This window comes from Vigna unguiculata, chromosome 3 (assembly GCF_037176805.1).
Source record: "Vigna unguiculata cultivar grain cowpea cultivar isolate G323 ecotype 2 chromosome 3, ASM3717680v1, whole genome shotgun sequence".
In the NCBI taxonomy this organism is placed as follows: Eukaryota; Viridiplantae; Streptophyta; class Magnoliopsida; order Fabales; family Fabaceae; genus Vigna; species Vigna unguiculata.
In genome coordinates, this window is record NC_140794.1 from 15,609,341 (window position 1) to 15,635,371 (window position 26,031).

Consider the following 26,031-nt stretch of genomic DNA (forward strand, 5'->3'; position numbering starts at 1 on the left):
TTATAGTGAAGAGTGACAACCACCAAAAGAAAATTATTTATTAAATAAAAATTAAAAATTAAATCATAATTTTGAATATCCATCTTTTTCTGATATAGAAATTGATCTTATAAGCAAAATGTTAACATTATAGTCATATTCGGTCAAAATAGTCTACCTGGAAAAAAATTAGGGTTTTTTTTTTCAACAAAAAGATATAAAAAATAAATACGTCATAATTATAATATAAGTAAAAATCATATACTATATATATCTATAACAAATTAATCTCTACATTCTAGCTGAAAATTAAAAAACCAGATTAAAAAAGCAAGAGTATGATTGCAAGGAAAAATAAAGACTTTATTATTGTTACAATGTTAAGTGTTGCAGACACAAAAATGTATTACTTCTTTTAGATAAAGATCAAAATTAAATTTTATAGCTTAACAAAAATTGAATTACCGTTTTAAAAGAACAAGAAACTCCTAATTATTATACAATAACAAATTAGAAATTTTATTCAAAATTAACCTACAAAAAGAGTCCAAATCATACAAAAGATCATAAAATAACAAAATAAAAAATGGGCCGGGTCTTGATCAAAGCAGCCGAAAGGAGCAGGTTGCACAAAATGTTTAGAAACACTTATTTAATGAGAAATTTGGATTGTCTATGGAATATCTTTTTTTTTCTATTTTACTGCGTCTTTAAAATATAGAGATAGACATTGATTTTGAAAATTTAAAATATATTAAAAAAGATTTAATATACCAACATTTATGTATTTTTTAGAAGAAAAAACTCAACAAAAAATCAACACCGGATAAAATGAGCTATTGATTTATGCAATTACAAAATAATTGCAGGCAAATTGCCCATAAATATTTGACATATTGTACTTTTAATATAATAGAAAATTACAATTTTATAACAAAAACTATACTCTATATTTGATGTAAGCCCCTTTTTCTGTTCCTAAGGGTTGGGCCTGGCCTTTTCGTAGGCCCAAGGTCAGTCCCTCTGTAGGACCCTAATACCCTGCCAAACCTTCACACTTCCCATTTGTCTCAATTTCAGAAAGCAGTTCCCCTCCCTTAAACACCTTTGTCTCCAAAAAGGGCTCTGCTAGGGCATAAGTCCTTTTCCTTACCAACTAGCTCAAATATGCTCCGTACTCTTGGGTAAGTTGAACCTTAAGGTTTTGGATCTGTTTTCCTCTTCTTTTCATAGTTTAAGTGTGTTGATCTGGTTAGGGTTTAGTCTCATACCTTGGTTTGCCTTCGCTCTATGTTTCAACTCACTGCTCTAGCCTTGGAGTTGAGGTACTCCTTAGTTGCGGGTCTGTTGCATTTGTTAGCATCTAAGCAAGGTAAGGGAAGCTAGTTTTCTTTGTCTTTCGTTGTAGGTGCTTGTTTTTCCTTCTGTTGTTGCATAAAATGAGTTGGAAAATGTTTGTGCTTGTGTGAGATCAAAAGTAAGATGATTGGTTTGATTGTTTCTGGGTTGCATGCGTAGAACAGTGGGGGAGAACTGGTATTCTCGCCCAAGCAAGCTCGTCTCGCCTAGGCGAGAATAGCAGAAGCTCGCCCAAGATTCTGCCTCGAGCGCTCGCCCAGGCAGCCAGTTCACGTTTTGAGCGACACCCTGTCTCGCTCAGGCAAGAAGGCCTCGCCTAAGCGAGAGCTTGTGAAATCTCCCAGGGGCCACTGTTGTAGTCTCGCCTAAGTGAGAGCCCACAACTTGAGCGAGGCAAGCTTCCTCGCCTGAGCGAGGCTAGTGCGTGGTGCGTGTTGTCACTGTTTTCTGGACTGCTTGGATGATTTGTTACATGTCTTGTTTAGATTATTCTTCCTAACTAAGATGTATGTGAGTATGCTTGGGTGTTTGAATTTTATGAACGAAATTGGCATGCTTGGTATGAGATTGATCATGGAATTGTGGAGTTGTGATATTTTAACATGAGAAGTGGATGAATGAAATAAATGAGGTGGGAATTGTATGAGAAACATGATTCAGATTGTGAGATAGGCGTAATTCCATGAGTCTCGTGGGGAGATCTCATGGTGGTGTGTAGTGTATATATTAAGATAAGGATTCATGTAAGGATCGCATGCCGAAACTCTAAAGGGTCAGTGAGTCTCATGTAGAGCAAACTGACCCAAGTGGTGAGAGTAGCGGGAGGCCCTAGTCTCTGGCAGGATAATGACCTTAGACGCTTTAAGGCTAACCTTGTGTGTGGTAGGGTGAAACCCATTGGCAATGGCTCTGTAGAGCAGTAGAGGCCACCACAAGTGCACGCGTCCAGTGAATCCGATCCTAGTATATGTATCCAGATAATTGAGTCATAGTGTCTTGCTTGGTTGCTATTACATGAATTGATGCCACTTTGATGTATGCCTGAGAACTGTTTTAAGTACTTGTTTGCTATAATATGTTAAATTCATCTTTCACTAGCTTACCCTTTCATCTTTTGTTTATGTTCTTGTCTCGCTTTCTCTTTTGCAATGATCACCTTGTTGGTGGGAGCAGATGGAGGAAATGTTGAAGGAAGATCTGACGGTGGCAGTGGTGGAGTTTAGATGGCTTGTTGTGTGTGGCTCTTAGGAGCAGTTTTAGGACTCTATTGCCTTTGTAATCCCTTGTTGTACGAACCGTCTCTTTTACAAAACAGTTAACTCTTAGATTCATGTTTGCTTATGGCATGGTGAAATGCCTAAGTTCCTATCTAAATACATTTGATGGATGACTGTAATTGTGGATCCCGTTAAGTGTACCATTCATCTCGTGTGCTCCTTATTTTAACTGTTGTGATGTTTTATTTATTATTCTATTTAAATGGGATGTCACATTTGACATATTTTACTTTTAATATAATAAAAAAACGATAATTTTATAATAAATATTGTATTATATTTTTTATTTTGTAAATTAAAAATTCTTAATAAATCTGTTTTCATATTAAACTTAATTTTTTTAACAAATATGTGATAATTATTAAATAGTATATACATATTCATATCTCAACCACCAACAAAATTCAAACAAAACTTACAAAATTAAAAATTTTGTACTAGGATTATAACTTTTTTTTTCTATCATACTAAAAACAAAAACAATTATCTACTCGATCTTATTTAATATGCAGAAACCACACTACACCAGAACGTTGGCTTTCAGTTTTAACTTTATGTGACGATAGCCATGGAGAAAACTTAGATTCCAAACAACAAAAGTTTTGTTCTACTTGTGTCCTCCTTGCTTTAAAAAGCATCACCAATGTATTTGGAAAAAGTTTTGTAAACTCTACCAAACATTCCCATAATTTGCAGGTTGTTTATTTCATCTTACCTAACCTCTGAAGTGGGAACTGTTAACTGAAACCACTAGTAGAGAAAATAAAGAAAATTTCAAATGATATTTGCTGGTTAGATGTAATTTACTTTAAACATTCATGTTTCCTATCTATTAGGTTGTATGAAATGGAAGAAGAATAAACCACCAAGTTTTAACAGAAAAATGAGTTGAAAATCAAGTTAGCCATCTGGGACCAAAAGTTTCAAATCTTAAGAGATAATTGCCAAAAAAATCATTCTTCTAAGTCAATTCCTCCGAACTGAAACATTGATTACCATAAGCAAAGTGTTGTTGTTCTTATGCTACCCTTAGCTCAACTTCGCAAACAAAAAAATGGCAATCACAGAAAAACAGGAGCTATTTACTATACATAGAAAATTTGACCAACGTTTAAGAGACTCTCATGAGGAACATTGAAGATCACACTATTTTCCCTGCATATCTTCCTAAGAAATGCATATATATAATCAACAGCTATTTTCTTGTAGAACCTTGATTCTCTCCTTGCCCTCACAACTGTGTTTCCGAGAATGTGAACCACCCCAGCATCTCTGCAGCTATTCAAAAACTCAAGTTCATCTACTTCGGTCTGGTTGCTTGTTTGACCAGAAGACCTGACAGTAATATTCATGTGATGGGGTGATCTAACTGGTACTATTGAATCTACTGAGGACATTGTTAAATCCATGTTGGAAGAAACTGTGCTTCCATTGTTATGCAAAAGGCCATCTCTTGGATGTTCTATTTGCTGTCCATACAAACTGTATTCATCTGAATCTGAACATCCTTCCATCATAGACTCGAGCCGAACGAATGTGAACAGATTATCAAAGAGTTTTCTCTCAAAATCATCATCTTTCTTATGCAGGTCTTTGTAGCCATACCGTGCCACACATCGAAAGATGTGGAAATTCTTCGGTCCAATTCTCTTGACAAGGAATCTCTCTTCTTCAGGCACTGTGTAGACAGGAAGGTACTTCACACATACAAAAACAACAACAGAATGAATGGCTGGAAGGTTTGTAATGAAATGAGAAAAAATGTGGGGCACTCCACTTGCAAGTTCTGTGTAGACCAATCCAATTCCAGGAACACGGACAAGTCCTAAACTTGGGCCAAGACCCAGAATCCATGCCATTGAGACCTTACTATGCATTTCAAACTCATAGCGTTTCACAGTGCCGTAATGCCAAACAGACATAATAACCAGAAATGCTCCAGCAATTGCAAGTGGAACCCACCCACCCTGATCAACTTTGAAGAGGACTGAGGAGAAGTAGGTGCATTCCACAATCAATGATAAACTAGTGAAGATGAGGACAAGAATCCAGTGGCAGCGCCACACTAGTATCATGATTAAAATCATAAGGAATGTTGTAACTAGCATTACTATCACAACTGCAGTACCTGTTATGAAACGAAAAATATACAAGTGAGTTCCTAGCATTACAGAGTTTAACTAGCATGCTGGAAGAAAGGCTGTAATGACACTGTAAGACAGAAGTATTAAACATGTCCAAGAGCATTACAAAGTTTCCTAAACTGGGTTGTTTTGGAATACAAAAAGTAGAGAAAGAATGTTACGGGACTATTTTGAAAAATTTACTCAAACATTATGATCTGTGAAGAGATCATATTGGTTTACAGGAAAATATTTGGTTGCATAAATTCTCTCGACATTGAAATACGGGTATCACCTTCCCACATAAACAGCTCTAATTTAACCTTACACATTCATGGTTAGATCTTATGGTAAAGATTTAGCTCCTATATTCATATATGAGTACCTCTCGATCCTCTGTCTCTCTATGTGTGCCCAATTGTTTTGAGTTAACAGAGATTGAGAAATTTTCCTACATTTTTTGTTATTTTTAACTGCTGTATTTTGCTTATATAGTTTTAGAGAACTTCTAATCCCCTTTTATCTGCTCTTGTCTAGATTTTCTTTTACTACTTAATAGAATTGACCAGACTTCTCTTGGAGTGTGGTTGGACAGGTTCGATTACTAGTATGTATCCTAATCCATGCATTATACAATACAAACACACAAACAGACAATGCGTGATATTGAATTCGGTTTGTTAGATATAGTTTGATATCATTAAGATATTGTTAGATATTGATAACCACAATATCAAACAATATCTTCTATTTAATCTTTTTATTTTCAGTTACTCTTTTTACTTGTACCTCTCTCTATTATAAATAGATTACCCTATGTGTGGTTTATACACAAGGGAGATTAATCTCAATCCCTATCTTCTTTATTCTCAACATGGTATCTAGAGCTTAAGTTTTTTTTTTTTTCCGCTATCGCTACCTCCGCCTCTGCCGCCACCGCCGCTGCTGCCACCGGAGCCGCCGGCGCCACCGCCGGAGCCGTCGCCGGAGTATTCGCCGGAGTAGTCGCCGGAGCCGCTGCCGGAGCCGTCGCCAGAGCCGCCGCCAGAGCCACTGCCGAAGTCGCCACCACCGTTGTCGTCGTCGGAGTGTTAGTTCCGACCAGCGACCATACAGTTTTGATCATCCCTCACGCGCCATTCGAAGCCGCGTGTCTTCCAGTTCCTCTATGGCGTCTTCCGCTGCCTCTTTCAGTTCTGAACTCTCTTCTGTTTCATCCGATATACTTGTTATGTACAACAAACTTCTCAAATGGTATAAGGATCAACAGTTTTCTAGTTCCACTGCATCTGTTGCTCACACAGGTACATCTTTTGTTGGTCTGACTCAATCTTCTTCTCCTGGTCCTTGGGTTTTTGATTCAGGAGTCACTGATCATATTACTGGTAACAAATCTTTGTTCTCTTCTTTATCCTCTACTAATCCTTTACCTTCTGTTACACTGGCTGATGGTTCTAGAGTCTCATCTCATGGTGTTGGCACTGTTAAACTTTTTCCTTCTTTAACCATTGATAATGTTCTTTATGTCCCTAGATCTCCTTTTAACCTGTTGTCCATCAGTCGCCTAACTCGTTCTCTTGATTGTGTTGTTTCTTTTACCAACAATTCTGTCTGTTTACAGGATCGGAGTTCAAAACAGGTGATTGGCACAGGATATGAGTCTCATGGTCTTTATCATCTCCGTCCCTCTACACACATTGGTGCAGTTATGGAGTCTCCCTCTCTTATTCATGCTCAGTTTGGTCATCCAAGCCTTGCCAAGTTACAACAGCTTGTCCCTGCCTTGTCCAAGTTGTCTCGTTTGGATTGTGAGTCGTGTCAATTAGGCAAGCATACTCGTACTTCTTTTATGCTTCGTCCCCTTTTGCCTTGGTTCACTCTGACATTTGGGGTCCTAGCCGCGTTAAGTCTACTTTAGGTTTTCAATACTTTGTTACTTTCATTGATGATTACTCCAGATGCACTTGGTTATTTCTAATGAAACATCGTTCGGAATTATTTCATATCTTTCAATCTTTTTTTAATGAAATTAAAACTCAGTTCGGTGTTTCTATTAGAGTTTTGCGTAGTGATAATGGCCGTGAATATCTTTCTCATTCTTTCAAACAATTTATGGCTTCTCACGGCATTCTGCATCAAACTTCTTGTGCTTATACCCCTCAACAAAATGGTGTAGCTGAACGTAAAAATAGACATCTTATGGAAACCACTCGCACTCTTTTAATTCATAGCGAGGTTCCTGAACATTTTTGGGGTGATGCCATTCTTACTGCCTGTTATCTCATTAATCGTATGCCTTCTTCGGTTTTAAAGAATAACATACCTCACTCCATTTTATTCCCTCATGAACCTCTTCATCCTTTACCTTTAAGAGTTTTCGGGTCTACATGTTTTGTTCATAATTTTAGTCCTGGTCTTGACAAGCTTTCTCCTAGATCACATAAGTGTGTTTTCTTAGGATTTACAAGATCACAAAGAGGATACAAATGTTTTTCTCCTTTTCTTAACCGTTATTTTGTGTCTACAGATGTCACCTTTAATGAGTTCTCCCTTTATTTTAAGAGTCAATCTTCACCTCTGACTCCATCCAATCCTGACAACTCTTCTAATACCTTTAATGTTCCTATTGTTTGTGACCCTCTTACTGTGTCTTCTTCACCCTCGGTTCCTGCTCCACAGTCACCTGCTCCTCCACCACCTCTTCAGGTTTATAGTTGCCGTAATCGATCACAACCACCACCATGTGACTCCACTCCAGTGCCAACTACTCTGTCTCCTCCGGCTCTGACACCTGAGTCTGCCCTTCCCATTGCCCTCCGAAAAGGTATGCGTTCTACCCGTAATCCCTCTCCCCATTATATTGCTTTGAGTTATCATCGCTTGTCATTACCTTTTTATACATGCCTTTCCTCTCTTTCTTCTGTGACCATTCCAAAAACTGTCCGTGACGTTTTAGCTCATCTTGGTTGGCGTCAGGCCATGGCAGATGAATTAAGTGCTCTCTATAATAGTGGAACTTGGGAACTGGTCCCGTTGCCGTCTGGGAAATCTGTTGTTGGTTGCAGGTGGGTGTTTGCTATCAAAGTTGGACCTGATGGTACTATTGATCGCCTCAAAGCTCGTCTTGTAGCCAAAGGTTATACTCAAATTTTTGGGTTGGATTATGAAGATACTTTTTCCCGCGTGGCAAAGATGGCTTCTGTTCGTTTATTTATCGCCATGGCTGCTCTTAAACAATGGCCTCTTTATCAACTGGATGTTAAAAATGCTTTCCTCAATGGTGATTTGCAAGAGGAAATCTATATGGAGCAACCTCCTGGGTTTGTTGCTCAGGGGGAGTCTTCTGGGATGGTATGTCGTCTTCGCAAATCACTATATGGCCTAAAACAATCTCCTAGGGCCTGGTTTGGAAAGTTTAGCAATGTTGTTCAACAATTTGGTATGACTCGGTGTGAAACAGATCATTCTGTTTTTTATCAACACTCGAGTGCTGGATGTGTTTACTTGATAGTATATGTTGATGACATTGTTCTTACAGGGAGTAACAACCATGGCATCTCTCAGTTGAAACAACATATCTGTCACCATTTTCAGACCAAAGATCTTGGCAAACTCAGATATTTCTTGGGTATTGAGGTGGCACAGTCCAATGATGGTATTGTTATATCTCAACGAAAGTATGCCATGGATATTCTGGAGGAAACTGGGTTGATGAGTTCAAAGTCTGTTGATACACCCATGGATCTCAATACTAAACTTCTACCAAATCAGGGGGAGCCTATATCTGATCCTGAGCAGTATAGACGATTGGTTGGGAAATTGAATTATCTTACCGTTACTCGTCCTGACATTTCCTTTGCAGTCAGTGTGGTAAGCCAATTTCTTAATTCTCCATGTGAAGATCATTGGAATGCAGCCATTCGCATCTTGAAGTATATTAAAAAATCTCCTGGAAAAGGATTGTTATATGGTTCTAATAACCATACAAGAGTTGTTTGCTATTCAGATGCTGATTGGGCAGGATCTCCTTCTGATAGAAGATCTACATCTGGGTATTGTGTCTCCATTGGTGGTAACTTGATCTCGTGGAAAAGTAAGAAACAGAGTGTTGTAGCAAGATCTAGTGCAGAAGCAGAATATAGAGCTATGGCCTCAGCTGCCTGTGAACTTGTTTGGCTCAAGCAATTGCTTCAAGAGTTACAATTTGGAGATATTACTCAAATGACACTTGTGTGTGACAATCAGGATGCCCTTCATATTAGCTCTAATCTTGTCTTTCATGAGAGGACTAAACACATTGAGATTGATTGTCATTTCGTTCGGGAAAAGGTTATGTCTGGAGACATCAAGACTGAGTTTGTTAACTCAAGTGATCAGTTAGCAGATATTTTTACGAAGTCTTTACGGGGGCCTAGAATTGATTATATTTGTAACAAGCTTGGCACATACGATTTGTATGCTCCAGCTTGAGGGGGAGTGTTAGATATAGTTTGATATTATTAAGATATTGTTAGATATTGAGAACCACAATATCAAACAATATCTTCTATTTAATCTTTTTATTTTCAGTTACTCTTTTTACTTGTACCTCTCTCTATTATAAATAGATTACCCTATGTGTGGTTTATACACAAGGGAGATTAATCTCAATCCCTATCTTCTTTATTCTCAACACGGTTTATAATTCTCCTTCTCCTGTGATGTCCTCCAACATGGTATGAGATCTTGATCTAACACCACATGGAATACCTACATTTCTATTTTGGTAGATCCCTTTACCCAAAACAAATTTTAAAAACTGAATTGAAAAACCCTTGCTATGCTGGTGCAGGTCAATTCCCATTCATATCAATTGGTTCTATTTCTTGATAGCTGTTAATAATTTGTATGACCCAGTGAGTCACATCATGTTCAGTAGCCTGTATAGGGAGCACACATCAAGCTTATTTCTGTGCTGGTTTTGACCCTACAAAGTGAAAATCGTCTCAAGAAAGGTGCTACAAAGATACTGCTGCAAGGGAGTTTATAAACATGTGTGTTTGACCTTATCTTAGTAAAGGCTAGGTTTTTCAGTGTATGTATGTATTACACTTGTAAACACTGTAATACATGCATGTACAAGGAGGCCAATATTTCACAGTTCTCTCTTTCGATTGTTCCTCTAACACAATGTTTGTTGTGCATTTTAACATTTGAAAACAAATATAAAGGGTGGTCCAGTGCACAAGGCTCTCACCTAGGATGTGGAGGGTAAATGTACGCAGCCTTAAACCCCCCACAAAGCAGAATTTTGTTTCCAGGACTTGAACCTGTGACCTCCAGGTCACAATGCAGCAACCTTTCTGTTGCTCCAAGGCTCACCCTCATTATCCATCTTGCATATTTAAATGGGATTCATAAAGGACCAAAACACCAATATATTCAAACGGGATGCACGTACCATAAGCAGTAATGCTAGGGTTTGTGTATGAACATACATAAACTTGTTGGACAAGATCAATATGTCTAAATGGGATATACAAGCTGCATAAAGGTTGTATGACATAATGTAATGTTAAGGTTAAGGTGTAGTGCTCATTAGTTGATGCAAGATACTAACTGAAATTACTTACTAATACTTTCACCAAATAAAAAAAAAAAAAAAAAAAAACTATGGGTTTGCTTAGACAAAACTTCTTCATGAGCACTCATAAAAAATGAAAAAATGAAATTCATTTGTCTATAAGCTAAAATTAGTTTATCTATAATGTTTTATTTAGACAAACTTTTCCATAAGGACTTCTATAAGAAAAAAGAAGAAAAAATGAGACAGGCTCCTCCGTAAGTCAACATTAACTTCTGTATAATGTAATTCATAGAAGATTTCTTATATGATTTCTCTAAATTTTTGTTTCTCTGCATAATGTAATTCATAGAAGCTTTCTTATAATATTTCTCTATTTTTATTTTTACATTTGTGCATAAGTTAAGTTTAAGATAAGGAGAAGTTCATTTCACTTTTTCCTCATAATTTTCTCTTCAAGAAGTCTTTATAAAGAAGTTTGTCCAATCATACTCTCCTAAGTTAATTTTGAAGAAACTTTTTCATATTAGCTTCTCCAAAAGCTAATTTTTTGACCTGTGTAAAAGCTTATCTCATTTTTTCTTGTTCTTTTTTATTTTTTGTTTTAAGATCATCTTGTTTCTCAATTGTCTTCTTATCAAGCCTAAAATTAAAAAATTTACATCACGTGCATGCTAAAAGCAGAAAAATATTCATATTAACATTCAGCAAGGGGAAAACTTACCATATGCATTTCCAATCTGGTTTTGATTTTCAAACCCAGCGGTGACAGCTATGCAAAGAACCATAAGGATCCAATTAATATCTGGAACATAAATCTGGCCAAGGAATTTCTTTGATGTATATACAACTTTTACTCTAGGGAAACATCCAAGAGCAAGGGCTTGCTTAATAATTGAAAAAGTTGCAGTTATTGTGGCTTGGCTTGCAACTATGGCTGCCAATGTTGCAACAATAAATACTGGCCAGTATATTTTATCTGCAATACTATGCATAATCAACATCTCATATAAAACCAAATAATAAATGAAGAACATATCTGCATCATCAAACAAAAAAAATAGACAATTCTTGTAATAGGTTATAAGGTGTAAAAAGATACCATGGCAGTGCAAAATATATAGGCAAGCAATGAGAAAAGACACAAGAAAGTTTGGTAGTCAAAAATCCAACAATTTACTGTAGCTATTACATAAGATTGGTGGTATTCCAGAGGTGCAAAATTTGCAATATAAAATTGAGAACAAGGGGAAGATAATTTAAGAATTGAATTAACCTCTATTTTGATGGTATTTCTTCCTGTATTTTTTCTTGGCTTAATATGTGTTTTGGTCCTAGCATTGACTCCTTTTAAATTAAATGGAAACTAAATTGAGGACAAAAAGTTGAGGGGTCACATTGAATAAACGTCTCAAATATTGGGACCAAAAAACTTATTAAGCCTTTCTTCTTTTCTATAGATTCCATTCTGTAGTACATTCAAAGGTATTTTACAGACTAAAATTAACTTAGATCCTATAACAGTGCTCTAACAGTTACAATTATAAAGAGTCACATAAATACCACTAAATACTCTTAATAGACCTTCAAAGAAACATTCAATCTCCATTAGACACTCCTAAGAACACATTATTCAACAAAAAACATTAGCTAAATTCTGCAATAGAAAAAATGAGAAGGTGCTGTGAGGAAAAACATATAACAGAACTAGCCCCCTATATCCAAAGTCTAACTTAACCAAAAGGCACAATACATCATTTATGACTCTCAATTATACTCAGTCTAATAACTAAGGCATGACCTTGTCCTTTTGGGATGTGTATTATCAGCTTACATTCATTTGAGTTGACAAGGACAAGTTAAATTTATAACACAACCTAAAAAAATACAAGAATGATTTCATTGTAACCTACAGAAAGAAAAGTATAATAAATTAATTAACATAAATTTGAAAATAGTAGGGAAAAAAGGAGAGAAGCATCCATTAAGTTTTCAATTCTTAATGTGGCAATACACTTGTTGATTATCAGAATATATTCCTGAAACAGGTTTTTTGGGATAATTTTCTATCACACCTTTACTTCGTCACCCATAATCAAAATATATACACACACACAGAAGAGCTAGATGTCAAGATAGAAAATAGAAAGTAAAAAGAAAATAAACTCCTAAACTTAGGCCAGGAAACAGAGAGTAGTTAAAATACAAATTAAAAAAAAATATTTTAATAGTAACATATCCGCAAATAATAGCCACATGATTCTGGAATCAATTTAACACCATGATTCTGGGATTTTCCAAAAATTTCAAAATCTTACAGGTAAATCACAATTCACAGACAAAAAATTCAATAGAGTGAAAAATGACTAACCTGGAATTGAACGGTAAAAAGCATCTTGAGAATGACTCAAATTATTCATAAGATAAGCCGCTTGACCAGAATAGGCTAAAAGAAGACAAGGAAATACAACTAGAGTAAATGCAAGCTGTACAGCTGAGACCGGAAAATGGGCTAGATCAGCAAAAAGAGCTTCTGTCCCTGATATAAGACATCACAAGACAATTTGTACAGTGAAAAATTATAAATTGTCACTTCATTTATTAATAATTCTGAAATATGCAAGGGAAATCAATAACAATAAAATTTAATCATACCTGTTATGCTGAGCATGATCCCACCAAGGGAAGTCCAGCCTTCTTTTCCTCCTTTTCTAAAATAGCGATATATATATACTGGAGAAAAAGCTTTCAGAACACTGCTTCCGTACTTCCAGATGTTAAATATACCTATACTTCCAATTAGGAGAAACCAAAGAAGGACAATTGGAGCAAAGAGCCAACTAACTTTATCCGTCCCATAATGTTGCATGCTGAAGAACCCAACTAAAATTACCACAGCAACCAGCACTACAACACCTGTATTTCAGACAGAAAGAAGCTTTTCAAGACTTATGAGCTTAAAATGAATTCAAGCAATAAATACTTTCACACAGATATATGTCTTATTATAGTTGTAGGAAGGGAACATACCACTACTCATCCTAGGCTGGTTTACCTTGATGCCACCAACTGCTGATAAAACTACAATAGAAGATATGGTTATGAATCTCTTCTTGAAATAACTGGAGTTTGTTAAAGATGTTACTCATGAAACAAAACCCTATTAGCAATAATAACATTTGGTAAGGATCCCTTTGCAAATTTGCAACACAACATAATCAAACAAATGGAATTTTTTCTTCAAGAAACTAGAGGCTTGTTTTGATTTCAGAAAAAGTGTTTATTTTCTGTATCAGTAATACAAACATGTCACTTTATCTTCATTATGTTTATTATATTTTCAAAGATGTGTATATGAAATGGTGAAAACAATATTTTCAAACATATGTTACGTTAACACCTTGCTTTAATTTCTCCCTTCCATTTAATTTCTGACTCATTTGATCAACCTCGGACTAAAAGTAACTCAAGCTCATCTGAACATATCAAGCAAAGAAGATATGCCAGATTAAAAATTAAAATTTACAATGATATTTAAGCTCAAAAATTCTCTCTACCAAACCCAGCCTTAAATTTACCAGAATAGGAATATCAACAGGGGCCAACTAACCTGCTGTACAGCATATTAAGAGAAAAAATAAATAAAAATACTACATCCTTACAGGTTTCAAATGAATTTTATCCTTACAGCATAGTGTTTTATCAGAATCTTTCTAAAGTATACATTGGTGTGAGAATCCGATAACAGATAATAGAGTATTTTGCATATACCTATATATGGCGGGAAACATTAGAAAAATTGTAATTTACATGAAAACTGAAACTAGGCACATGACAATCAGTAATACATCTACTTGAGAAAATAAAGAAAGAGAGAACCATATATTTTGAGAGCTTGAAAAGGTCTCTCTTAGGTGCTCATATTTGTATACAACAGATCTGTGATACAATGATGAAAAAGGAAAAAGTAAACGACAAGTAATCCTAGATACAGATAGATACTACCCAAAACAGCATTTGAATAAAGCTTATTTAATCTATTCTAACACATCTAATTAAAAGAAAGTCATACTCCTAAGAAGTAATGAACCAAGTGGAAAGAACACAGGTTTTCTACGTAGTGTACTAAGATGAGGAATTCCTTGTCCCTCTCAAGCTTCAATTTGAAATACATCTTTGTTGCCTACTCTATTATTACAAGTAGCATACAAGGTCATTTTACCAATAATTTATATCCACATCATTGTCCTTTTTTGTCATCCCAAAAAATGAATTTGTAATTAATTACCTTCCACAGTTTGGTAAGTCAGCACACTATGCACAGATAGTATTTAGAAGCACATGCATTGATAGATATCTTTGGTAAACAACAAGCAAGCTCAAACTATTGAAATATAAAATGGGAATAAGATCAGCTACAGAAAGAAGGCATACCAGATATAGCTGGGGTAAGAATCCCATCTCCAATAACCATGCAGGTGCCAACAAGAACAAGAATAAGAATGACACTCCTTGCAGATTCTTGTTCTTCTAACCATCTTTTCGATTTTGCAGCAAAGGACCTTTCATGGAAGGTAGACCGACTATATGTTGTTAGCTCTTCATCAGTTCGATGCTGGTTGGGAAGGGTTTTTATCTTTGCATGTCGGCAAAGCAAGGAATAAAGTGCAAATGTTCCACCTGTTCCACAAATGTCAGTTTGATTAAACTTCATTAAAGCTCGGCAGTTTGAAGTAAGCATATCTATATAATGCAACCTATATGAGAAAAAAAAGAACACTTGTGAATTTTAATTAAAATTATGAAAGGAAACTGAATTGTTTATCAATTGACAAGACACTTGTCAGTGAAAAATGAAACATCACCATTCTTCACTAAACTGTAAATCTGATATACTTATAAGGAATTTTAACTATGAATAATAAAAGCTGCAATATCCAAGGGAAGGCATAAAGCAAGGGGAAAATTTTCTGATATTAGGATATCCCTCCCATTTCAGATTTTTTTCTCGCTATCATATGGGATATAAATATTTAGTACAGAGTGTATGTTGTGGTAATCTTCTTTACAGAGAATATCATTAAAACCAGATTCACGAAGCTGAGTTGTTCACTTAGAAAAGTTATAATTTTGTACTAAGTATTATCTTAAACATATACACCAAAAATGAACAAAATAATCCATACCTTGCCCATTGTCATTCGCTCTTAATACAACAAAAACATATTTGAGGAGTGGTACCAAGGTAAGAGAGTAGATAATCAAAGAAAGAGCTCCGATTACATCCTCCTGATCTTTCACTCCATTAGGAAATGTATTGTAGAAAACATACAAGGGTGAAGTGCCCAAGTCTCCATAAACTACCCCAAGACTCTGAAATGAAAGCCGCAGGAGCAACAGTGCAGAAAATTTCTGAACAAATAAAACTGTATTAACAAAGAATTCCATACCAAATCTCTTAAAAGCTTGTTAATGCATCTATATCTGCGTAACACCAGAATAGCTGGATTTCCTTATCAAATTGACATTAAGCACTCAAGTAGCTTAAGTATTTTCCATTTAAATAAGGTTTCAAATTGTTGTAACAGTTGTGGCCATAGTTGGAAAAATTGCATTCTAACGCAGTTGATGCAGCCCAACTGCAATTGCTCTAAGTATTTGTCTACTGAACGAGACAAATCTGGTTTCAAATTCATCACAAATCTTGATGTTGTAGGACGTTGTGGACAAATGTGGCTGATGCAGACCCAATTGCAGCTGTAGAGAGTTCAAAACCTTGACTTTGCAAACAAATTACAGTTGCTGACCGGTTTCAAATATATGCTCTGTAGTGCATTTAAAAACAGAGAATCTTTCTTGATTCGAAGGAAAACACTAGTTTTCGTTTAATTTGTGTTCTAATGAAGTCCTTGACAATAGCAATTAAGAATACAATTTAGTGGACTGAAACTAATAACAAGAGCAGAGAAACAAAATTAGGGTTACTGTATGCTTCAAAGAGAATGCTTCCTAATTCAAACCATGAGCAACCAGTCACTAAGGCATAACAACACGGTTGTGTCAGGGCTGCCTCAGTGAGGATAGCTATATTAGTTAAATTTCTAATGTCGGATTGACAATTCAACATCGCAATTATTAATTTTTGTAAAGTTAAGAAAGAACCATAGTTATAAGTAATGAGGCATTAATGACAAGATAAATTCAGTAAGAGAAAGAATGTAAAACCAAGTTGCAATGACTCAATGAGGCAACATACTTTTTCTCTGTACATATTTTTAAGCCTTCCTGCCTCTTCATCCATAGGCTGGTCAAGCTTCTGATCCAAATCCCACATGCTACCTTTGATATCACTATCTTCATCAGTGTCTACTCTTGAACCCATTTTCAGCTCAGATACTTGTAGGTTTCTAACCAGTAACACTATTCAGCCTTATATTCTCCTTTTTCAAGAGTCGCTCCACCCTTAAGAAAATTAAACAGAAAAAGTTGACACAAAAACCTTCAGGCCTTAAATTTGAAGTCATTTGAAGTCCATGGCAACGGGAACCACGGATCCAAACCACCCTAAAACATCTGGAAAAGAAAGAAAAAGTGAATGAGAGGTTCATAGCATCTATGAAAAAGAGATGACAGTAAAAATGGCAACCCAAAAACGAAAATCAACACAAAAATCTATACCTTATATATTGATCCAGTCTCGGACTACCAAAAACTTAATCAGAAACTAGGATAAAAAGTATCATTTTTTTCCAAGCCTACATACATATACATATGCATGGTAGAATACAAATTAAGATTGAAAACTATCTTGATCAGAAAAAAGACCCTAATGAAAAAGTAAAATTTGTAACAGAGAAACGCAAATTTGGTCCATGCAACCATACCCTTTTGATAAAAAACAGGAAAAAGTTATTGTATGCAGGTGTTATCTGATCCAAGCCTCACCTGTTGTTGCATAATCTGATAATTGCTGCTGAAATTTCCACAGTGAATTGTCTGAAAAAAGTTTTCTTTAGTTCCTTCCAGGTCTTGAAAACTAAAATCCCATCTCAATCTGAGTCCTGAAAATTTAAGGGATGAGCAACGACATGCAAGGCTCTTCACTGGAAATGAAGATTGCAACAGAACAGAAACAGAGAGTCCTTCTGCTGAGCTTGTATTAGCTTTTTACGGTAAGTGAGCACTATTTCTCTTGAAAGCTAGCAGACAAAAAATCTCAGAGTGATAGAGAGAGAGGGACAAACCCAGAAGAACTAAACTATAATATAGAGAGAGAATGAGTGTGTGAGTATGTAGAACAGGGAGATGAGAGAGAGAGACTTGAATGTGGGACCAAAGAGTAATTTTCTTTTTTAATTTTTTGTTTTTGTATTATTATTTTTATTTATTTTATACTTTTTACCATCGTTCTGTTTTTTGGGGTCCTCTGTGCTGTTATTAAATATTACTAATCAGAATTCAGGTGCACATTGAAAATAGTAATAAAATAAAAAAAGGTTCCAGAATTGGCCAAGTTGGATCAAAAGTTTTACGAGCAGTTTATTGCATTCTTTTGGGTGGCTAATGTGTAATTGGTCAAGAGTTTGTTTGAGTAAATTATTTAAGAGATTAAATTCTTCGATTGATTTTTTTTATACACATGACTTCTATCATCGAATGTTAATTATATACTTAAAAGAATAGAGTTGTCAACATTACCGTGCTGTTTTTAGTTACTGTGTTTGAGAATATAAGACAAATTACTAAAATGTTTTTTTTTTCTTTTACTCTTAAAAATGTTTTTTAATCCATATAATTACAAAATAATTGAAAGTATTCATTTTGAATTGGGCATCTTTGTCATCATTTCGTCATTAACATACTTTATAAGTCTTATGTGGTTTTTTCAACTATCAAATTAAGATTGTTTGTTTTACTTATGGTAGGTAAGCTTTTGAATGATGGTTTTGGTCCACATAATTCTGTTTTCCGATACAACTTTGGTCATATTTTTCTTCTAACTTTCTTCATAATCACAGCTATAGTTTAAGAAAACATATTTATTTGAATTATGAACATTTAAAATTTTAAGAGGAATAATATATATATATATATATATATATATATATATATATATATATAACTCTAATTAACAATGGTATTTATACTAGTAATTTTTTTTAAAGATATAAGTCTTGAAGCTGGTGAATTATTCACGGAACAAATATATCGGCGGTTGACGGCGTCAACTACTTATCATTTATTGTGAAATAAAAAAAAATGTTAGTATTCAAATTGTTTTGTATCTCTAGTTTACTATTTTTTTTTTTGTTAAATAAAAAACACTAATGGTTTAATAAAAGAACAAGCTGGATGAAAATAATTTATGTGCTGTCTTGCTACAGAATTTATTAATAACATTAACTATGTGGTGTTTTTGTAGAACTTATTTTAAAGCATCTAATTCATGTGAATGCTTTGTTTTAATGAATTTCCATCTGATGTCTATTATTAATAATTGATACAATCAAATAAGAAATTAAAGAAAGTTTATATATGTTAAAGACAAACAATAATGCTACAATGTTATATATATATGATATATGATAAAAAAGAGAAAGACTTTTATATCCCTAACAACTTTAGAAAAATAAATATAGATTAATATGTGATTAAAAGGGAAAAAGGTGTGATGTGAATTAATTGGTAAATTAAAACTATAATGGGTAATTAATTCTCACACTTAGAATCAATTTCGTGGAATAAAAGCTAATGAATTTAATGGTGAATGAAAAATGATTTTAATTTGTGGTGATGAATGGATAGTACATGATAAAATAAGAATGTGAGTTTAATTAATGGTGTTGATTTGAAAATGTTGATGATGTAGAGTGCATTAACATGTTTATGAAGATTTTCAACCTTAAAAGATGTCATGAATAGAAGTTAGTGAAAAATTGAAATAAGGTATGGAATCATGTGCAATGTCAGACTGCAACTAAAAGCAGGAAAGGACCATATGCAGATCATAGGACAGAGGTAAAGTGTCTTTTATTTGTGCTCAATCTTATCTGTGCAATTTTTTATTAGGAGCCTTCAAAAAGGGTTCTTCAGTTGGGGCTTCATTCAACCAACAATTTTAATGATACATAATTATTTGTTTGAATTTTATTACTCTACAATTTGAAGATGCATCAAATAGGAATGAATCTAATGTATAGACCTAATACACTGATTTGGGTTACCAAGAGCTAGTTACATCCCCTAATGAAAATGAATGGTAACAAAAATTCTTACCTAAACCTAGTTTTAGGGCTTTTGAAAAATTTTAAAAGCATGATGCATTTGAATTGCTTCTTATATTTAACTATGTTTTATTTATTTTTTAAAAAAAACTAATTTCAATTTATCAATTTTTTTTTGTTATTTGAATAGAATATTTTTATTACTTTCAAATATAAAAGCTATTGCAAGCACATCCAAAAATAATATTGCATACTAAAAAATAATTTTACCAACATTAATTGATAAAACTCAAATAAATATTAATAAAAAAATATTCATAGCTTACATCAAAAATAATTTTAACAATTTCAATTAGAAAATTATATATATATATATATATATAATATATATTAACAAAATATTGAGATTTTTGAAATATTATTATGATTATTTATGGTTAATTATTTTATTATAATTAGGACATATATTTTTAGATATTTAATGGGTGTAATTTTGTCTTAATGTGCGTAATAGAGTGTTGTGATATATATCAATATTGATGGGATATGAGTTTTTTTTCGTATAACTTATTATGAAATGAAAGTTATAAATTAAAGTTTATCATAGTAAATTTGGTTGTTTGATGAATATATTGTTTTACTAGTATAAATTATTTATTAATGTTTGGTTTCACACTTAAAATGTATATATCTTAGATATAAAAATGTGTTGAAAGTTTCATATTGACTAAAAATAAATCAAATATACAATATAGAATGTAAATATCACCTTATAAATTAATTTTGCGGAATTGAATTATATTCTTAACCTAATTCGGAGGTATAACTTAGGTTTTTATTGACATTAGTAAAAAACAATCTCAAATAATATAAATTAAAAATAACATTTGATGATAATCTAAAAATTATATTTAATATAAATTGAAAAATATTGTTGATGTTTAAAAATTCCTAACCAAACTTAACTAAAAGTAATAACTTTTACCAATAAAAAAACTTATTTTAGAGAAGAAAAAATAATAACCAAAATCAATTATAATATGAAAGAAATTTTTGTTTATCTCAAGTAAAAAACTAAATATCAAGTTGATGACAACTCAAACTCAACTAAAGCGTGAAATCAAGTTTCTAATCAAAGTCAAACTTATAACAGAATATAAATGAAATAAGCATGAATTTGAAAAAGATTAAAGTACGTTAAGTTCTTACCTTTATAAATATAATTTAAATGATATAATTTGAAGTAAACAAATTATTTTATAAATTTCTAAAATTTCAAGTTTTAATAAAATTATTAATCCAATCAATACACTTTTATCACTTAATGTTTGAACTTTTCTATAAAAATAAATTACCCTTTAAAAAATTTCTATTTAAACATATTAAAAATACAAACCGTTCAAATATTGGAAAAGGAAATTCCATCTCTTAGTAAGTGTGCCTCATACATAGTTTTTATGGATAAAGGAATTATTCAAACCATCTTCACAACTCTTACATTTTATACAATCAAAAAAATATTTTATTAATAATTACTTTTAATAACTAAAACTTATTAGTTACGTACTAATTTATAAAATAAAAAGTTATTAATTATTAAAATAATTATTATTATGAATGAAATTATAATTAATTTATAAATTAATTTTTAAAATTTAACTATAAAGATTTTGTCTATCAAAAAAATTAATGATTGAACATTAATTATTAAAGTAACTGATTTCTAAATTAATTTTTAATTAATTGATAATCAATTTAACTATCAAATACAATAATAATTATTTTAATAATCAATAATTTTTTATTTTATAAATTAGTATATAAATTAATCAATATAACACTAATAATTTTTAATTATTAAAATTGATTATTAATAAAAAATTTAATAGATGACTTAAAAATTATATATTATTATTATTACGTGTTTGCAACTGTATTTATCTTTTCTGAATTTAAAATATTAAAATTTCAAATTTTAAAAAATAGAAAATGGTTCTGTATGTTTCCCCTGATCCTTTTATATCAGTGCCTCGTGATAAAGACATGTGCACAATTAATTTAAATTTTATGAAATTTATGTTGTAAGAAACAGATAGTGGAGAAAAAGAAAAAGAAAAAAAAAAAGTGAAATAATTGAGTAGGCAAGAATAATATAATATGCTCCGTGGGCTTTATTCAAACAATTCCCATGCATATGCTGCTGCATTTAAACTTGCATCTTAGATTCAACCAACTTCCAATAAATTCAAAGAGCAAATAGATTCTCTACACTATATTTTTATTTTTCTTGTCAACAGAGATATTAAATAACCATGTTATCTTCTTCTTCTTATTATTATTTAAGAACAGAGAACTGGTAACAGCTAAATATGAGTGGAGAATGTAATACAAAACCCCAGAATTAAGTGAGAAAGTTTCAAAACTTAACTTTCATATTAATTTTTTTATTCTATTTAATATGAAATTTATAACATAAATAACGCCAATAATTATTAATATTTAACCACAGGAAAAGGTCCAATCTAAATACGGTTTATTAATTGCATTGGAGAGCTTTAAGGCTGGAATAAAATATTCACTCTTAAAAATATAATTAAAAAGCATTATATATTGAATATTTTCAGTTGCATAAAGACATGCTATTTTCAATATAGAAAATGCTATTTTTAATATGATAAACGTTTCCATTGTGTTATATTTTTTTATTGTAGTTCACTATTTGTTTTCGATGGTGAGGAGATAACCATATTTTCAATTATGTGTGAAATAATTAAAGGGAATTATAATGATGCATTCACAATGATGATATAAATCAGATTTTTTTTTTTGAATTATTTTCAAAATGTGAAAAATTTATATAATTGTGTTGAAATGTATTTATATAGGTATTTGTTACATTAGATGCCTACATGAATGTGTACGAGGATTTGTTTTATGTTTGAATTTTGTTATGGTCATACACAAGTTCATGCCCGTTGATACTGTGAAGAGTATGGTAAAGTCCACAAGTATTCCGTTCACAACCATAAATCAAATGTGCAATGTAAGGTATGTGTATTAAATAACAAAAGAGATACCAAAACTGAAATGCAACAATCAAATTATTTTAATGTGATATGTACATTCATTGGAATAGGTCCCAGGAGAGTTTAGGAGTTGTTAGAGATACTGTAACATCCCAGTAAATTTTACACTCTTTACCATCTATACTCTTTCTTAAAATTAATAGCACATTATCACTTAGTTTAACTTTTACATTTCCTTTATACAATTGGACCATCCATACACTTCCTCAAGATTAATAATACATCGTCACTTAGTTTAACTATTTCTCCGGGCTTTCACTGACCTTCCCCAGCTCTAGTACTACTACAATTATATGTGTCTTCATCTGCTCACGTATTATCATATGATCATTGCAAAAAAATAAAATCAAACAATTACAAAACAAGAAAGGGTAAGTTAATGTATTTATAAAAGGTGTTTAAGAAAAAAAAAATCAAATTCTAAACATAGCTAAAGTAATTCAAACTTATTATCTTAAACTCAAATCAACCCTCATGGCTCAAACAAATATTTTATCAAATGTTTTGTCTCAGTTCTGAATCAAAACTAACTCAAACGACCCAATTCAACACACATTATGGCTCTAACTAATTCATCACCACATTTATCAACCCAACAACTCAAATAATAAATCAACACATATGACTCAACCCAACTGGCTCCAAATCAATCCATAATCGTCGTATCATGTAATAACACTAACAACACATAAGTCGAGACTTTACTTCTGAAAGAGTGGTGTATTGAATAGACTCGTGAGACTTTGCACCTGTCACACTTACTTCCAAATTACCCATATTATAATCACATCCAAGATCTCAAGTTCTTCACCAAGTCATGACAGGATTAACTTCACTTGCTCCCTAAGCATGATCATCTTTCATATGATATTGTTTGCTTTACGAAGCCTCATTCGACTCTCACCACCTAGATATCTTTCTCTATGTGAGTTAGATATTGTAACATCTTGGTCGAATATTATTAATTTTTAAATAATATAAAATAAAAGGAATAATAGAGTCATATTTAATTAAATGTCTTTCCCAAAACGTGGGAAATTAAACCTGTCCTTCACAAACAAAATAATTTAAACTTCAAGTGTTTACATTTCCGAAGCTGGGAAAACAAAATTGAGTTACAAAGTAATTAAAGTAAATAATAAAATCAAATCCCTAAGCATCCCTGCTCCGGCTCTATGCCTCACCAATACCACCTACAACATAATTTGCTCCCTAAGCATGATCATATTTCATATCATACTGTCTACTTTACGAAGCCTCCTTCGAGGCTCACCACCTAGATATCTTTCTCTATATGAGTTAGATACTGTAACATCTCGATCGGATATTCCTAATTTTTAAATAATATAAAATAAAATGAATAATAAAGTCACGTTTTTTTCCGATTCCAATGTTTCGATTCCGACCCAAGTTCGTCCGGCAGCCATCGTTAGGAACAACCACCACGTTCCTGAGGTATTGTCCGCTTTGGAGCATTTTAGCTCCGTCACAATTTTGTCCTTAAAAGGCGCCTCAGAGGGTGGAAGGAGGTAGGAGTATTTAAACTTCGCTTGACCTCGACTTCTAAGTGATGTGGGACTTATTGGGTGTACCGGAACAAGCCCCCCAGTCGAGGGCAAGGGAAGTTGAAGGGGAGTTGTCGGTCCCCACGGTGGGCGCCAATGTTTCGATTCTGACCCAAGTTCGTCCGGCAGCCATCGTTAGGAACAACCACCACGTTCCCGAGGTATTGTCCGCTTTGGAGCATTTTAGCTCCGTCACGGTTTTGTCCTTAAAAGGCACCTAAGAGGGTGGAGGGAGGTAGGAGTATTTCAACTTCGCTTGATCTCGACTCCTAAGCGATGTGGGACTTATTGGGTGTACCGGAACAACGCCCCCAGTCGAGGGCAAGGAAAGTTGAAGGGGAGTTGTCGGTCCCCACGGTGGGCGCCAATGTTCCGATTCCGACCCAAGTTCGTCCGGCAGCCATCGTTAGGAACAACCACCACGTTCCCGAGGTATTGTCCGCTTTGGAGCATTTTAGCTCCGTCACGGTTTTGTCCTTAAAAGGCGCCTCGGAGGGTGGAAGGAGGTAGGAGTATTTAAACTTCGCTTGACCTCGACTTCTAAGCGATGTGGGACTTATTGGGTGTACCAGAACAAGCCCCCCAATCGAGGGCAAAGGAAGTTGAAAGGGAGTTGTCGGTCCCCACGGTGGGCGCCAATGTTCCGATTCCTACCCAAGTTCGTCCGGTAGCCATCGTTAGGAACAACCACCACGTTCCTGAGGTATTGTCCGCTTTGGAGCATTTTAGCTCCGTCACGGTTTTGTCCTTAAAAGGCGCCTCAAAGGGTGGAGGGAGATAGGAGTATTTAAATTTCGTTTGACCTCGACTCCTAAGCGATGTGGGACTTATTGGGTGTACCGGAACAAGGCCACCAGTCGATGGCAAGGAAAGTTGAAGGGGAGTTGTCGGTCCCCACGGTGGGCGTCAATGTTCCGATTCCAATCCAAGTTCGTCCGGCAGCCATCGTTAGAAACAACCACCACGTTCCCGAGGTATTGTCCGCTTTGGAGCATTTTAGCTTCGTCACGGTTTTATCCTTAAAAGGCGCCTCAGAGGGTGGAAGGAGGTAGGAGTATTTAAACTTCGCTTGACCTCGACTTCTAAGCAATGTGGGACTTATTGGTTGTACCGGAACAAGCCCCCTAGTCGAGGGCAAGGGAAGTTGAAGGGGAGTTGTTAGGCCCCACAGTGGGCGCCAATGTTCCGATTCTGACTCAAGTTCGTCCAGCAGCCATCGTTAGGAACAACCACCACATTCCCTAGATATTGTCCGCTTTGGAGCATTTTTAGCTTCGTCACGGTTTTGTCCTTAAAAGGCGCCTCAGAGGGTGGAGGGAGGTAGGAGTATTTAAACTTCGCTTGACCTCGACTCCTAAGCGATGTGGGACTTATTGGGTGTACCGGAACACGTTTAATTAAATGTCTTTCCCAAAATGCGAGAAATTAAAATCATTCTTACTCGTCATTCATAAACAATATAATTTAAACTTTAAGTGTTTACATTTCCAAAGTTGGGAAAACAAAATTGAGTTTTCACAATTCAACACATTCATGGTTTCATATACACTCATTATTTTACCAAATAAACATTCCAAAATGAATCAAGATTCGAACATACAACCACACAATTGTGGTCATGCCTCTATTCAATTATGAAGCAATCCACTATAAACTAAGATTCAAACACACAAGCACACAATTGCAAATCAAATGCACAAACAATTCAACCAATTCATGTTTTGTGACAACTCCTATAAAGGTTTTGTGAACCCAAGTCCTCTCAACATAACCAAGTACTCTCAACCACTTGAGCTAGCACTTTTCCACATCATAAACCCAACATTAAATGCCATAAAAGTTTCCACTACCTGCA

General features: G+C 33.9%; 1 protein-coding gene across 2 annotated transcripts; it reads right to left on the minus strand.

The window, feature by feature from the left end:
* Window positions 1-3,556: 3,556 nt before the first annotated feature.
* Window positions 3,557-17,568, minus strand: LOC114177968 (potassium transporter 10-like). Of its 2 annotated transcripts, none has more exons than XM_085671078.1 (9): window positions 17,247-17,568; window positions 16,558-16,763; window positions 15,488-15,713; window positions 14,736-14,981; window positions 13,332-13,382; window positions 12,957-13,217; window positions 12,673-12,840; window positions 11,026-11,280; window positions 3,557-4,743 (listed from the first exon to the last, which is right to left on the minus strand). In XM_085671078.1, the coding sequence occupies exons 2-9, from the start codon at window positions 16,681-16,683 to the stop codon at window positions 3,701-3,703; spliced, it is 2,376 nt and encodes a 791-aa protein (XP_085527204.1). In that variant the 5' UTR covers window positions 16,684-16,763; window positions 17,247-17,568; the 3' UTR covers window positions 3,557-3,700. The 2 variants fall into 2 exon arrangements, with proteins under 2 accessions (XP_085527204.1, XP_027919396.1); XM_028063595.2 differs by having other exon boundaries at window positions 16,558-16,874.
* Between the last annotated feature and the right edge of the window lie 8,463 nt (window positions 17,569-26,031).

Bases quoted from the DNA above. Each gene is read 5' to 3' on its own strand.
- LOC114177968 (XM_085671078.1), bottom strand. From the start codon at position 16,683: ATGGGTTCAAGAGTAGACACTGATGAAGATAGTGATATCAAAGGTAGC. The intron at 14,982-15,487 runs GTATGGATTATT...TTTGTGGAACAG, and splicing joins AGCGAATGACAATGGGCAAG to GTGGAACATTTGCACTTTAT. The intron at 12,841-12,956 runs GTATGATTAAAT...GTCTTATATCAG, and splicing joins GATCATGCTCAGCATAACAG to GGACAGAAGCTCTTTTTGCT.